The sequence below is a fragment of the Diadema setosum genome, chromosome 11 (assembly GCF_964275005.1).
Source record: "Diadema setosum chromosome 11, eeDiaSeto1, whole genome shotgun sequence".
Lineage (NCBI taxonomy): Eukaryota > Metazoa > Echinodermata > Echinoidea > Diadematoida > Diadematidae > Diadema > Diadema setosum.
This window is the reverse complement of record NC_092695.1, coordinates 10,741,145-10,758,314: the sequence shown is the minus strand read 5'-3', so window position 1 is coordinate 10,758,314 and position 17,170 is coordinate 10,741,145. Positions and strand designations below refer to the sequence as shown.

At 36.3% G+C, this 17,170-nt stretch overlaps 1 protein-coding gene across 1 annotated transcript; it reads left to right on the top strand.

Annotated features, from left to right (window-relative positions):
• Positions 1-2,658: 2,658 nt before the first annotated feature.
• On the top strand, positions 2,659-15,399 carry LOC140234858 (acetylcholinesterase-like). The gene is made up of 10 exons (XM_072314905.1): positions 2,659-2,820; positions 3,541-3,720; positions 6,375-6,534; positions 7,840-7,917; positions 8,868-8,986; positions 9,569-9,736; positions 12,782-13,227; positions 13,783-13,977; positions 14,197-14,378; positions 15,284-15,399. The coding sequence occupies exons 1-10, from the start codon at positions 2,659-2,661 to the stop codon at positions 15,397-15,399; spliced, it is 1,806 nt and encodes a 601-aa protein (XP_072171006.1).
• Positions 15,400-17,170: the final 1,771 nt, after the last annotated feature.

Here is a 17,170-nt window from a genome sequence, read left to right as displayed (position 1 = left end):
GAGAAAAATGAAACATGAAAAATTCGACAAGTTTGTGTCATGAAACTTTCCTGTTTGTAAGATGTTTTATTCAAGTGTCAGAGAGATGAATAATGAAAAGAAACATTCTCACATAATAAAACAATTGTTCTCGCGAACGCAATAATTCCTTATATATACATGTTTATATTATACATGTATAAAGCATTATATAGATATATAGATATGTTTACACTGTTTACGTTGTTTACATGGAAAATGAGATAGAAGATAATTCAATACAAATTCGACAAGTTTGTGTCATGAAACTTTCCTGTTTGTAAGATGTTTTATTCAAGTGTCAGAGAGATCAATAATGAAAAGAAACATTCTCACATAATAAAACAATTGTGCTCATTAACGCAATAATTACTTATATAATGTTTATATTATACATGTATAAAGCATATATAGATATATAGATATGTCAAAATGTATCTGATATATATATATATATATACATATATATATATTGTATATATTGCCAATCAGTGCCAATACGCGGAGCAAATACAATGTTTGAAACTATATTAGATAATTATTGTGTAATTATCGAGATCAAAGAAAAATAAAACTATTTCAATTCATTCGATTCAATTCAATTCATTTTATTTTCATATTTCTCGTTTATGAACATTACAACAGAAATAATAATACACGTTCTTTTACCTTGTAAACAATGTGCAGAAAACAAACAATATACATGGTGATAACACAACAATTGTAATGATAACTGGTCAAAATCGAAATGAGGTCGAACAAAGAGGAGTATGACGGGACCTATATGAAAGCTAGCTTGTTTGGCTGTAAGCCCCGCGTAATCAGTGTTTGTGAAAAAGAAACGGAAAACGGATAGAAGATAATGGGTGATTTAATGGTACCAAATAAGAAAAGCGGGGCATGCCTATATGTGCTAAAAAAAGATGAAAAAAAACTATACTAAAATGTGAACCATTACTGTGACCGAGCTATCTTTGGTTTCCGGAGTAGAACAGGATTTGCACATAAAGCCTACTTTTGTATATACACTATAAACTGTTGTTGCATTAAAACTATCACAAGGTTATGATCAGTATAGTAAGACACAAAAAGTAACATGTATAGCCATTAATTCAGTTGGTGCCTGCAGTCAAGCTCTGGGTAGAAAGTGAGAGGTCACTCTCGGGGGTCAGTCGAGTCCTGTGGTGGTGTGTTTGTTTTTGTCTTGATGTGCATGTGTGTGCGTGTGTGCGTATATGTACACACATATTATATATATATATATATATATATATATATATATATATATATGTGTGTGTGTGTGTGTGTGTGTGTGTGTGTGTGTGTGTGTGTGTGTGTGTATGTGTGTGTGTGCGTGCGTGTATGTGTATGCGTTTGTAAGTATGATTTACTCTTTACTTCTTGGACCATGGAGCTAACTTGGACCCTAAAACCAATTACTGCAGTGCAAAATCAATCATGAAGATTTCTTTGAGATGTCGCTTTCCAGCTGACATCAGCGTCCTCCTAAAGACAGATCCAAAGGTACCTTAGTAAGGTTAACACTAAGATGTGGCCAGTCAACACGTCCACAGCTTTGCTGCAAAACAAAGTGCCCAACCTTCAGTAAAGGTTGTTGCGTCACCCACACGTGCTATTCCATCAAAAGCAAAGAGATGAAATCTCTGTTGCATTTGCAAGACGATGGCGTCATCATGATCCTATGATCAAAAAGCCTTATTTCGCAAAAGTTGATGCCGTTTAGGGGGGAAACAGGAATATCATTGCCTTTTTCCCCTTTGCACAGGACAAATCTTTGAAACTGCATGTTCTTTGGAAACCATGCTGACAAAGAAAACATGGGTTATTCTTTTAACAGATGTCAAAATCGAGGAAAGCAAATATCAAAATCAATATTGTAGTTAAACTCCAGAAACCCGTTAGATATTCCAGTGAATGATTCAGCAAAATTATATCAGATATTCTGACTTTACTGTGATGTCCGCTAAATATTTGCAGAAAACATTACACAGGAATGCGTTTTTAATACAAAGTCGAGTTTCAGTTCACTTTGATCTTAAACTATTACTCTATCTCGTCCAGTGTGCACTAGAATTAATGCTTGAATGATTAGATTGTACTTTGTGCAAATATTCATAATCTTAAGACAGAAAGAATGTCATGACCCTATACAAAATTATGTGGTAAACTGCATAATGAAATTCGAATTTAGAATACGAAAATAATGTGAGTCTCTCTGTATGTGTGTGTGAGTACCTGTATGCTAATGTGTTTGTTCATGGAGTGCTGTTGACGTTGCAGATTTGGATCAAAAATCATCATGACAGAGATTAAGGAATACTGAGCGTGGGAAGTTACAATTCAGTATTAGTATCAGACAACTTTGTTTGCTTACGCGGTTCTTACATAAGACCATGCAGGGGTGTGGGTGATCGAAGGATCAAAGGTCCATATTTTCGTTATAGATCTAGTGACCGTGTATAGGAACGAGGTATAGTATAGCATCGGAGCTGGCCCTGTTTCAAGAAACTCGGCACAAAGAGGTTGTGGATGTATAATATTATGCTACACTATCGCCACCTATATTGCTTCATATAAATGGTACAACAGCATAGAATTGAACCGGGTTCAGATTTTACAATGAAGGCAATTGTTTTTGCCTTGGCAGTTTTCACTGTCCTCGAGGCGGTGGACGCACAAAATCCTCGAGTGACAGTCAATGAGGGAATCCTGGTCGGAAAGACTATCCGCTTTAGCGAAGACACGTTCATCAATAAGACACGCGATGTCGACGTGTTTCTGGTATGTATAAGTGATTATGGACATACATAATGTTCTTCTTAATATGTCTTCTTTGTGTTTCTTTTAATGTAGAAAAAATAAAGGAAAGAATAATAAAAATAACGTAAAGGTTCTCAAAGCAGAGTATAGGGAGGAAAATAATGTGGTTAGAATAAGAGCATTAATTTTACTCTCGTTTATGGCCTTTACAGTATAAAATGTACAGTTTCTGCTATTGTTACATTATTTTAAGTTAACATTTTCTTGTACTTTGAAATAAGTTCTGTCTGCGATGTGGTATACATCATAGCATCAAGTACATCAATTTTCAAATGCTTTAACAGAACATAATTTAGATTCATTTCGCATGTAGGGCCTACATATATATGTTATTGGCATATTGTGTGTGTGTCTTTTTATTTCGAGTGATAATGCTTTACAAACGTCGCTTTTCAGTAGATCGCCATTTCCACCACCTATTTGTACTTTGTTACCATAGCAAAGTGCGTGTTGCTCTCTCGTTATGTAATTATCCGTTCATATGAATTATATGATGTCTTATGACCTGTATTTTTTTTAATTGCTCAACAATATGAGATGAAAAAATCCATGCATTGTATTATGTATTGCTTTCTGTTTGATGGAAATTGAATTGAGTTGAAATGAACTAAATTGAGATATTTAATAATAATCAATATGAGTGTTGAAAGCAGGTTACGTTTATTTCTCCCATGATTGCAGGGAGTTCCCTTTGCTGAGCCGCCGGAGCGATTCGCTCCGCCACTACCAAAGGCTTCGTGGACAGGCGAAAGAAATGCTACCGAGTTCTCAGCAGCGTGTGTGCAAGACCCGTATGATGAGTTATACCCCGTTCTGTCAGAGGACTGCCTGTACCTGAACATATATGCCCCAAGTCAAAGGGTAATAACAGTATAAAAAGTGTTAACTTTGCACGTACACCCCCTCCACACACTTGCAAAATGTGTGTGTGTGTGTTGTTGTTGCTGTTGTTGTTGTTGTTAATCTACCCTACAAGCTTTGCTTTTTAGTTGGACCCTCCATTTCCATTCTAATCCTTGTATTATGTATATGTATATACCTTAGAAAAGGAATTTATGTTGTTACTCGTGATCACATGTACGTTTTCTTTGAAATTGTTACAAATATATTCTGTTAATGCATTGTATATAATTTTCCCTCTTCATTCAATGGAAATGGAAATAAAAGTTGAAGTTTTAAATAAGCACTGAATTGATCAGTGTCTTAGTAGTAGCCATGATAAAAAAATCATGGGCGTACATACTCGAGCAGGATTCGAACCTACGACCTCCTGATCACCGGACAGGCGTCATCTCCACTAGACCACCGAGCTTTCGCCCGACAGCAAGTGTTGGTTCTAATCCTTATAGCATGCAGCGGGTACTGCTTTGTTATTCAAATTTATGAAATTCTTCCGTCGAGATGTTTTCATTGCAACTGATTGACAAATTGCCCTACATCGACGTAAATAAGCACTGAATTGATCAGTGTCTTAGTAGTAGCCATGATAAAAAAATCATGGGCGTACATACTCGAGCAGGATTCGAACCTACGACCTCCTGATCACCGGACAGGCGTCATCTCCACTAGACCACCGAGCTTTCGCCCGACAGCAAGTGTTGGTTCTAATCCTTATAGCATGCAGCGGGTACTGCTTTGTTATTCAAATTTATGAAATTCTTCCGTCGAGATGTTTTCATTGCAACTGATTGACAAATTGCCCTACATCGACGTAAATAAGCACTGAATTGATCAGTGTCTTAGTAGTAGCCATGATAAAATCCTGCTCGAGTATGTACGCCCATGATTTTTTCATTCAGTGCTTATTTACGTCGATGTAGGGCAATTTGTCAATCAGTTGCAATGAAAACATCTCGACGGAAGAATTTCATAAATTTGAATAACAAAGCAGTACCCGCTGCATGCTATAAGGATTAGAACCAACTGCTGATCTATAGATTAACAAACATGTCGGGGGGGGGGGGGAAAGGAACCAGTGGACTTGAACCTGCCATCTACTGCTTTCCGGGCAGTGACACTACCACCAGGCTGTCCCTGGTTGCAGGCAGTGACACGATGAATATGGAACAAATACCAAAGCTCCGGAATTCCGACATTGTTTGTTAAGTATTGTCCAAGGCGGACAAGGCATATTAAATGAAAGAAAGATGTTATTCAGAGGGGTGAAGGTTCAGGTGTAAGTTTCTTCAATATAATCATTGTGTATCTGTGATATCTCTTTAACTTGTTAGATAAGTGGGGTAAGGTCATGATCAACCTCTTGAGACCATCATTTTTTTTTATCTCTGTTCTGATGTGGCTTGAAATTATAGTATAGCCAGCAAGTTTCGATGATTTCATACTAGACTATATAGAAAAAAAGAGTAAAGGAGGTGTTTATCTGGATGCCACATGTGTATAAGTATCGTGTAGAAGACCATACATACACATATACATACATTCATACATACATAATACATATTATATTCTAGTAATATATTTTAGGTCTTTATGCATTGACGTGTATTTCATAATGGGTTTAGCTGTGTGTGTGTATGTGTGTAAATCTCTGTTTGTTTGTTTGTTTCATTGGGGGAGGGGTTTGGATGCGACATGGTTTCCTAACGAAATTGAGTGGTCCACGACTAACATAACCTAATGTGGGGTATGGGGAAAGTTTTGCTCTTTGTCTGATGGCTGTGGTTCATGCATTTATTGCATGCAGTTTTCCTTACGATTTCATAATGCTTCATGAGTCAACCACTGGAAACAATCAAAAATTGATATTCTGGCCTTGCAGTTATCGATGTCCTTGTTTGTTCCTGACAGTCTGATAATTTTCATGCAAAGTCTAAAGAAAGATAACCAAAAGTGAAGAGGCAAAGAGATTTTCTTTTTAGGTACTATTTGAATATATATATTTATACATATATATATATATATATATATATATATATATATATATATACATATATATGTGTGTGTGTGTGTGTGTGTGTGTGTGTGTGTGTGTGTGTGTGTATGAGAAACCTTTCCTTTGATCTGCGTTTAAATGACCTGACCTTCAGTCATGTTAGATTTCCATCATTAATTAGATTGTTTGCATGTTAGCCATAAACTCATTCAACGCTAATGATTACTGATGGTACCACACAATAAAGATACTCATTGTGTGTGGAAACAGGCAACGAGGACATTGAATCTATCCCCCCCCCCCCCCCCCATTCTGTTCAATGATATCAGGGTTTCACATGAGGGAATAAATACATTGTTTGTGTCGATCGGTCTTGAGTGGACAACAATAAAAAAAAAAAAATCGAATCTTAAATAAAGATAACAACTTCCGGTCGGATTAGATTACTTGCGTACAATGACGCTTCCATGCAGAGTTCCAAGGCCTACTACAATGGCATGCATACCCGGTTAATGAAAGCGATAGGTTAATGTTGAAAAACTACCAATTTTAAACATGCGCATTTTGATTGTGCACGTGTGTGACAGGTGACGTCATACATAATACTTTTCTTATCTTGTAGCAACCTGGTACTCCTGTGATGGTGTGGATTCACGGGGGAGGTTTCAGCAGTGGAACGGCCATGGCGTATGATTATTATGGTGTCCCATTGGTCACTGTTGGCGACGTCATAGTAGTAGCGATAAACTATCGCTTGGGTGTCTTCGCGCAATTTTCAACAGGTACGCCGCCCTTTATGTTTACGAACACATTTGCTCATAGCAGCAAGTGGATTATTGTTAGTTTATACCTGCGTAAATTATGATTGGTATAATCTATTATAGAAAAGTAGTTTAGTATGGTCATGCTTTCTTATTGCTTCCGAACCAGCAAAACACGTTCATTTTCAGTAGCATTTTCTGGGAAGGCTTCTTATTTTTGTCCATGGTCCTATCAGATGGGGAATACAGCAAGCTAAATGTTCACATGTTTACATTTTTATATGATCTTTCGCTTGGACCAACTCTCTTTATCGATGCAAAAGAAGAAGCAGAAAGAAAAATCAAATGAAAATAAACCAGGCAGTTTGAAAACAATAAGTAAACCTGGATTTACTAAACTATATATTATTCTAAACACTAATAACTATTCACCCAAGTAAGTGGCAATGATCCACTTGCTACTCCAGCCAAAACAGACTAAACTATACTAAACCATGTGAATTAAGCTTCATATATTTTGATCCGGTCGTCTGGGCCTTATGCATGTCATGATTTCCATGAGAAAAACCTGTATTTCATATTTTCTTTGCGCTTCTCATTTTAACATTATAGTGTGTATCCATTGGTCACGTTATTGTGTAATGTTATCACTACGTGTAAAAAGAAAAAAAAACACGCTTGAAAAATCAAAATTATAACAATAAAAATCACCGTCTCATGTTTGTCTATTTGTTTGGTTGTTTGTTTGTTGTTTGTTTGTTGTTTGTTTGTTTCATTTTTTTTTCATCTGAAAAGATCGCTGGATAGCCCATATTCAGCTGCACTAGCTGGTCTACATGGGGTCCAGTTTGATATGAAGGTTTTTAGGTTATCAGCCTCTTTTGTAATTAGCCGCAAATTGGTACTACCCGATTGTATATTATTTTCTTTGAGAAAATTAATCTAATATGCCAGTGATTCTATTACATGAGTTTTTGGCATCCATTGAAAACACATGCCTACAATTATTATTAGGCCTACATGGACCAGGTAGAGCACTCGAGTCCCTGTATGAGACTAAAGGGTAAAGGCCAACACTTAACGCAAATGATCATTTGTCGGCGCATATTGCTGTTACGTTATAAAGTCAGTTTTAAGATGTAGGAATCGAATCCACCATATTCTTTGTCCTGTTTTCTTATTCATTTTCTCTCCTCCTTGTATTATCTCCCACTTCTCTGTTCACTTCTCTCTGCCACTGACTCCCTATCTATCTACCCTATCTATCTATCTATCTATCTATCTATTTGTCTATTTCTTCTTCTTTCCCTCTTTTTTTTTCTCCAGAGGACGATGTGGCACCAGGAAATTATGGTATGCTGGATCAGGTCGCTGCACTGGAATGGATTTATAACAACATCGAGGGTAAGAACTAATATTATGAAAATTAAACCCCAAAACAGATATTTAATTTTATTGACAGGTGTCTGGACTCCTTACTGTATTAAAAAAAAAAAAATGAAAGCTGATGAAATAGGAAAATTCATCGAAAAGAATTTCATCGAGTGCCAATGCATTATTTGTCAGCGGTGCCGCTTAATTTGACATCCGAAATTAATGTCTTTGGAACAGGAATATAAAATGTCCATTCAACAGATCTTCACTTCGTTGCCTCGTATAAGAAAACAGCAACCTTGCCAAAATGTACAATACATAATACAGTATCTATAGCTCGTGTACTGTATGAATCGTAATGAGCTGTATAGCTCACGGGTTTGATTTGATTTGATAATGATTTATTGAAAAAAAAAAAACATGCAAAGTAGTAGCCAGAAGGCTAAATTATAATACATCACATTGAAAAACATTATACATCAAACAACATACATTGTATGAACATTTCAACAATGACAAATACCGATTACATTAACATAACAAATATACAGCATCATATCAAAACGATAAACACTTCATAACAAGTATTATACAAAATATATTACTTTAAAATGATAACCATAGTTATCAACGTATACACGTACGCACGCATACGCACAGACACGCATACACACACACGTACACATGCACATCACATCCACATGTCTATACAGATAAATCCATATATTCATCTCATACAACCATTCAACTCTTGCACATCAAACGAAAAAATAAAATCTTATAAACACAAACATTGTTGTAAATGACTCGTGGGTTGTTCTCGAGCTCGTGACGTTCAGCTGGCATGTCACCCTCCCTGGTTATTTTGTCTGATTTTACTCCATGTTAACGAAACAAAATATGTGAAAACATATATTATAATAGTGGCTTTCAATTTTAAATCACTGCTACAAAACTACTTAAATTTTAATCTTTTTCAGCTTTTAATGGTAACAAAGATGACATCACGATATTCGGGGAAAGTGCCGGGTCGGCGAGCGTCAGTTTCCACCTCCTTTCCAAGCTTAGCCGCGGTTTCTTTGATAAAGCGATCTTACAGGTGAGTATAATAGAAACAACATTATTGGCACAAAACCAGATTTATGTCTAACCCGTTGATCACCATGATACCATAGCTAGGTATGTACAACAGGCCTTTAGGGGAATGAAAATAAAGCCTTTTTTGCTCAAAACAAGCGATATGATATGTATGCACATAGTGCTTTCTCCTTGAACAAGATGCTTTTACCCATCATGTCCCTCTCGACCCAGGTGTATAAATGGGTACCTAGCAACGCTAGGGTAATAATAATGACAGGGCCCCCCATGGTAGAGTAGTGGCAACACTGAAGATGGTACCTTCGATAAATAAGACCTTATCATCATGTGTGTTTGTGCATAAGTAGACCGAATTGTTCACTTAAACATATTAACAATAATGCTGGTGTGCAAATGAGGACCATGCATTTAGATCTGCATTACCAGATGCTGACAGCATTGCGTATTATAGATCTGTGGAATCAAAGTTTCTGATCATCTGACGTATCAATGATACTAGAGCAAAAGTTATATAAATTACTTTGCCTTTAGCATTTGTATTTTTGTTTCTATGTGTCTATTTGTACTTTTATTACTGAAACAGAGCGGCACTGTTTTCAGTACTTGGGCCTTTAAGCACGATCCAGAGAGGGAAAGGAGGCTATCCCGAGAGTTGGGGGTCGCCTTCGGATGCGATACGTCCACCTCCGGAGTTTTGGTTGCCTGTCTCAAACTCCAAGATGCTGACGAACTGAGGATGAAAGCCAGTGAGGTAAACAATGTTAATTGACGAGTTGAAGTGTTATGTGATACAAACAAAAAGCAACTTACATATCGTAACAAATTAGACCTTTGCAGTCCTTATCACAGTCCCATCCTTAGGAAAATAAATGCCAACAGACCGATATGAATGCTTAAGATAGGCAGAACTTCAAAATCTGAAAGGCTACTCAATGATGTCTTAAGTAGTAACTTTTAAAGCAAATAGTTTTTACTTTATTCGTTTTTCAAATTTATTTCGTTCATTACCATATAACCAAAATTTCGAATGTATTTTTATTCTCAATATGGCTTAGCTTGTTTCCTATTATGTACTCTATGAGTCGCATTTATCTGCATGTAGGAACCGACTAGTACACAGTACACTGTATACTAGTAGTACTACAGGATAAGATTCTAAACTCTTTGGTTTTTTCACAGACATTAGTAAAACTTACAATTTAATGGACTATACTCTTCATTCATAACTTACATACCTATTGTTCCATTTTCTCGTTCATTTTAAACTTAAAAACCTAAAAGAGTAAATATAAGGATAGTAAATTCTTTACAAGATATTCTGAATAAAGGGATTCAAATGTATAGTGAAATCATCTTTAAATCATCTTTACCCGATATTCTGTATAGTGAAATCATCTTTAAATCATCTTTACCCGATATTCTGAATAAAAGGATTCAAATGTATAGTGAAATCATCTTTAAATATAAGTAAATCATGTTTTGCACTTTCAAACTACGCGTACAAGAGTGTCAAAATATTAGCACTGATGATCTCACTTCAGAACAATGAGAGTACTGGAAAAATTCTTGGCATTACAAAGGACGGGCATCTGTTATGGGGCCTGTAAGTAAAATGTTTCTTCTTCAATAGCCAATGGAATTGGAAAGCTGTATGCAGAGAAGCATTTCTTGCCAACGTATTTTCTTCTTACGATATATAACGTATTGATCTTACCGTGTACATGTAATAGTTACATTCAGTTCAATTCAATAGTTTATTTATTTCCATCATCAAAAATATAAAAAAAGGAAAAGGTTGACATGATCCAAAGTGATACATTTTTTTTTCATTTCTCTTACACTCGTCTGATAAAGGTTTTTTTTTTTTTTAATACAATATAAAGTTTATACACGAATGATGTCGTAAAAAGAAACAATGCACTTTGCCATGGCAACAAAAATAGTAAATAATCACAATGATGGAAAACAGTGTTCCACTAAAAAAAAAGCCAAGCTTGTAAGACGTGGAACACTGGAACAAAACAACAACAGCACCAATTTGTTATACCAATAAAACACATTCATTTTAAATTCTTCTATATACTTTTGTACATTTTACTCATTGATATAACGATGCTGATACTATGAACAATACACTAGGATTTTTAGAATGCAAACGTGTAAACTATGTAACATGTCACATTTGTGGCACAGACACTACGGGGCCGGGTATGCCAGGAAAATTGAACGGAAAGGAAGATATGCAATCGGCCACAAAAAAAAAAAAAAACAAAAACATAACGACGACTACAACAACAATAACACAAAACACAGAAATAACAGAACTTGAGGAAATGCACTCAAACAGATACTGGACAACGAAGAACGAGGAAAAATGAGCAGGGAAGAATAGAGAAGGAAAAGGAGAGGGAAAAGGAGAGGGATGGAAAAGGTCTGTGGACACACTACAAAATTTCAAGGAAAAGTGAAACATGATGGGTTTTTTCATTGAACAGAATCAACTGGTATATTAGAAAACAAATATTTTTTGAGTTTATACTTAAATGTAATTACATTCAAATTACACTTAAATGTAATTACATTATTGGGGGGATTGAACAAATATTAAACAGATTATATAATTTTATCATAAATTAATGAAAGCGGTGGGGATTCGCGAAAAATTGCCATATCAATTGCACGCGGATCTTTTATTCAATCATTGAGATGTATGATGCATAATATTAATATTCTACAAATAGTAACGTTATGTCTGAAAATCTTTATCACATCCTTCCTCCAGATTCTCTGATTTCTTGTCATATACTGGAAACTTGCGGTTATACCTTTTTTTCAGCATGGTGCTTTGTCCTTATTGCTGCTCTCCATACATCCAGGAGTATAAATGGTTATGGTTGAGAAAGTTTATGTTGGTTGATCAGCATGTGCGTCCAAAAACAGCAATTTGCTGAAAGGGCCATCCATCCCACGAGTGGTGAATGAATAAATACAAAATACGAAAATAAGCACTGTCAGTGCTAGTTGGAAATAATGTGTCCAGTAATAATAGTCTGTAAAGAGCATTGATATACTTAACAAGTCTGAAATGCACTGTATAAAAACAAGCTATTATTATTTATTATTGTACCCAAAATGTACATACAATATGCTCTAAAATGACCATAGGTAATTATTAGCACAGATCCCTCTGACATCAAGGGCCCGACATGCGAAACACATTACTAAATTCCCTAAAAAGAGGTATTAGGAAATATCATCAAATAGTTACAAGTAAAAAAGATAGAAGTTATGTCTTATTGAACATGTTTTGTAATTCTTTTGTACATCGAGTACTTGTGATTACCTTTCGTGTATTCAATACCTAAACCTATGTATAAAGATTTCTAAACACATTTTTAGCTTAAAGCAATCCCCCCCCCCCCCTCCTCATCCTTCTTCCTTCCACCTTTTGGGAATCATTCATCGAAAGACATTTTGTTATGATCAAAATCAACTTTCTTCTTTATACCTCCAATAGTGCATACAAAAACATTGGTTGGCCTTAATGTTCTTTATGAATGTGAGAGAATAAAAGAAACTGCTGAAATAATAGTGTGTGGTAACATTGTAAGGGTGTCTTAAATCCTCCTTGGACAGTTATGTATCGGAACGATACCTGAAAATAAATAAAGTGTGACTATTATGATAAATAAATATGTATATTTGATAAAACGTACTGTCATTTGTCATGCCAACGTATTCTCTCTCTCTCTCTCTCTCTCTCTCTTTCTTCCCATGTCTCTCAACGGCTTGATAGCTGTATACTCTCGGCGGGCTTTGCCCGGTTACTCTTGACGGTACATTTCTGGAAGACACCCCAGCGAACCTGTACGAGAAGGGAGACTTTGCGAAGGTACCTCTACTCGCGGGGTTCAACAAAGATGAGGGGACTTTGGTTCCGTTCTCCTTTCTACCTGACTATATCGGCAGTCAAACCCCGCCTGTGATCAATCGCACAACCTTCGACTACTTCGTAAATTATTTCAGGAGTTACGGGTTCAACGATGATATTCTCGGGGATTCCATCAATCAGGAGTACATTGACTGGACCATCGCCGACGACCCGAATGCGGATTACTTTCCATCCCTGGTCGATCTGGGAACCGACATCGATTTCGCCGCCCCCACGGATAACGTAATCAGGGAGCATGTAACCGCCGGGGGGACGGTATACAAATATTACATGACCCACGAGCCAACGAAGTACGCATTCTGGTTCATACCTTTCTTGTCAAAATGAGTAGTCTGGTTACTGTGTGTGTGTGTGTGTGTGTGTGTGCGTGTGTGTGTGTGACCAATACCTCCCTTTTATGGTTCCATGACATTTGCCCCTGTGAATTGTTCCCATGAAATAATTGCACGCTAAGCCAAACAGAGCCAATAAATTCTACTTCCAAACATCAGCGTAACCCCCAATCCTAATCCTCACATCAAACTGAGCCTAAAATCTGCAGTTTTTTGTTGTTGTTTTTTTAATCTGAGCATCAGGCAGACCTACAAAAGGTTTTTGCAAAAATCCAAGTGCTCATCTATTTTGAAGATAGTTGTCCAGTGTTAACGTAGAATCAAAAACCTGTCATTCTTGATTGACGTCAACATAATCACCTTGCATGGAAATTGATGACAATTACCTTTACGTGTATATAGTTTCTGACATATCCTTGCAGGCATAGCGAATCAAGCCTTTGATCCGTTGGTCCATTATCCATTATCCATTATCTATTTTTTTTTTTTTCATGACCATATCCATTGCTATAGGAGCATTCTTCAGTATGGAGAAATCTACCCCTCCACTCCGTGGCTCGGCGCAGGACATGCAGAAGACTTGACATTTGTTTTTGGGATGCCTTTTATTGATGAACTGTACAACATCAAGTCACACAATATGACCGAAGAAGAAAACGCCCTCTCCGTTAAGTTCATGGAATTCTGGACAAACTTTGCAAAGTCGGGGTAAGCTCTTGCGATGTTCACATAACAGCTCCCGAATTTGCTACATTCTCTACCCAAAGTTTCGACCTTTCCATTGATATAATGTAGACGAACTCATGTGATGTATACGTACGGTTCCAAACGTAAGTGACCTAAATTGTCCCATGCAGCGATGACATGATTAGTTTCGAATTTCTTCGGGTTGAATAAAGGTACTCTTTTCCCTGTAACTGAACGCAGAGATCCCAGCAGACCCAGCGAGGACGTTCCCCGGGGAGTAGGGGAAGATTTCTGGCCTCTCTACACCATCCCTGAGCTTAGTCACAAAGAGCTGTCCCTTGAGCTGGGAGTGGGAAGAGCCGCTAGAGCGAGGGGATGTCACTTCTGGAATCACTACATGCCTACTCTCATTAGCTTTACCAGTAAGTCTGTGATTCCCGTGACTATATTTTTTTACGTGAATTAACCTTTTGTAGATGTATTTCAAAAAGGGGTCATCTCATCAAGAAACTTTACTTCTCGAGACAGCCCATGCGACAAGCTGTAATTTGATTCTAACAGTACTAGAGAAAATATAGGTATTTCTGGCATTTTCATAAGAAATCAAACAATTTGGGTTTTTACACGTATGATTTTTCTTAGAAAAGAAAAACCAACCAATGACATATTTTCGTATAACATTTTTTATGGCTTTGAATATGTCATTGAAAACTTCATTAATGTATTATGCACTTATCGGTTTTTGTGTGTTTTTTGTTTTGTTTGTTTTGCTCTCTCCCGTATTTTTTTTTCCGTTTCATGAAAAAGTTGCAGAAATGAATGAAATGAACTGAACTGAAATATTCATGCAACCCCCATAGCTTTAAAATGGTGTTGTGTAATGACAAACCTTTTACTCTTTTGTTTTTCTTTTTACCTTTTCCATTCTCATTATCATCTTCGTCCTCTTCGAAGTCACCTCCTTCCTTTCCGTTACCATTCTATTCCTCCACGTCTTTATTCTTCCTCCTCCTCCTCCTCCATTACTAATCTTAAGCAGACATCGACGTGTTTGATTTTTTTTTTTAGAAATACATTCAATATGTTGAGGTTTATTGAGAGCTATTTAAGAATGTTCTGTCATGAAAATCGTAATCAATTTCTTCCGGTGCTATTCATTCTGCGCTGAATTTTTACCTTTCTATCCAGCTACAAATGTCTCTGCTGATAAAATCGTAATGGCAGCATGAATCATGTTCATATTATCAATGATTTGAAACTCTGAAAATCACTGCAATATTGTGCGTTCTACTTCTACTATTATTTCTATTTTACTTCTATTTTACAGGCGACATCGACCAGGACGAGAAAGAATGGCGAGAAAGTTATGATGACTGGAAGGACGACATCGTAGAATGGCAGCGGGATTTCGAAGATTACAAGGATAGCACCACGTGTAATTGAAGCCGGACCACTGAGAATCAGTGAGGCCTGGACCAGCCAAAAAATCTCGGACCAGCGCATTGGCTCTGTCGCTGGGTTAAATAGTGACTCACAAGGAAAATGCGAAGTAAAGGCTAACAACTAGAGAGGGGTATAGGAAAGTTTTGATACGGATGAAATAAAACGGGTCATTACGTACCCTTTTAAAAGATGAGCTTTAATACAGCGTGTGTGTGAATACTTTAATTTCGGATATAAAAATGATTTGTTGCATTGGTTGTTGCATATAGGAAAAATTGCTAAGACACAACAAGTGATTGATTTCATGACAGAAATGCAAAAGCAATTTCTGATTCAAGAATGACACTTTTGGTTCAAATGCGAAAAAACTGCGACTAGTTGACTACCATATACTATTTATAATAAAATTGTTATACCTCCTTATCGGATAAACAATTGCTCTTTTGTCCTCAATTTGTAGTGTGGCCAGAAAAACGGTGCTTTTCTCACTGACAGTCATTCTGATGCCATTTTCTCATTGTCCGTATAAGTTTCATCCGCACAATTCAGAATCATTTTGTCTCTCTGATCGATGGCCAATTAATGAGCTCTAATAATTTAGAGGCCCTTTTCGGAATCCATTACACCAAACTCAAAATAATCACTAAGACGTCAATATCTAATCATGTCATTTGAAAAAACTTCCTTCAGACATTTTCAACAGGTAGAAAGAGAAAATCAACCAATTTGTTTATAAATTTCTAGTCGTAATTTAACTTAAAAAACGTCTGGTGAATGTAATTTTGGAATTTTAGTCTCTACTTAACGTTATGTTAATTTTTTTGAAGAATTTTGGTGAACATACAGAACCATGTAGTTCTTAAACTTAATGTTACAGGCGTTAAAAAAAATAGAAAAACTACAAATAAGAATAAAAGCCTTAAAGGTTTCTAGCATAGAAGGTGGACATAATAGTTGCGTATAACTGGTGAGTGCTGGAACTTCTGACGGCCCAGCTTTTGATATGCTTTGTAAATGTGTACTCTGGTGCATAATTGTTCGCGAGGCCATTTCGTTCATTGTAATGATTATACATGTATGCCCTGTAAACTATAATATGAATGATATTAAGGTTATTCTTCCATGACGGAAGACCGAAAAAAAAAAATCCTGTTTGTTCTATTCCCACTTTCAAACATGGCAAGTATTCAGCAAAAAAAAAAAATAAATAAATAAATTTTTAAAAAAATCATTTGGTAATCTTTTATAGACATCGTTGCGTACAAAAAAGAGGTAAATTGAAGATAATTCATGCAAACTCAATCACTGTCTGTAAGTTCATACTCCCCTGTTTGAGAGGGTTTATAAGTACGAGAGGGATGAATCAAAATACAAAAACTTGCATTCTTACATACAAACACGCATGGCACATCACATGAACACAAATATGGTTCATATCATGTATGCATATATATATGTATACATATAAATACATACTGTATATTTATCTATAGTTGGATATATATATCTATATGTTCATGCACAAACGGCAGATTGTAATTGTACTGCTGTAGCTTGAGAGAAAGAGAGAGAGAGAGACAGCGAAAGAAACATATAGGGCATGCAAAATGTAATTTTCTCTCACCTTGCCATTGTTATACGTAACCATTTATAAATGTTCCATCCTCCAGTTGATGTTCACGCCATTCGTTTTTCCCTGTTGTGAAACGGAGAAGCATGATTTTTTTATTGTTGTCATTGTTGTTATTATTGTTCAGTCCCGTCTTTACTA

What these genes read in the sequence shown, in the direction of transcription:
- LOC140234858 (XM_072314905.1), top strand. Translation starts at nt 2,659, where the DNA reads ATGAAGGCAATTGTTTTTGCCTTGGCAGTTTTCACTGTCCTCGAGGCG. An exon ending in GATTTATAACAACATCGAGG is followed by an intron (nt 7,918 to 8,867) that starts GTAAGAACTAAT and finishes AATCTTTTTCAG; the next exon opens with CTTTTAATGGTAACAAAGAT. An exon ending in TGAGGATGAAAGCCAGTGAG is followed by an intron (nt 9,737 to 12,781) that starts GTAAACAATGTT and finishes ACGGCTTGATAG; the next exon opens with CTGTATACTCTCGGCGGGCT.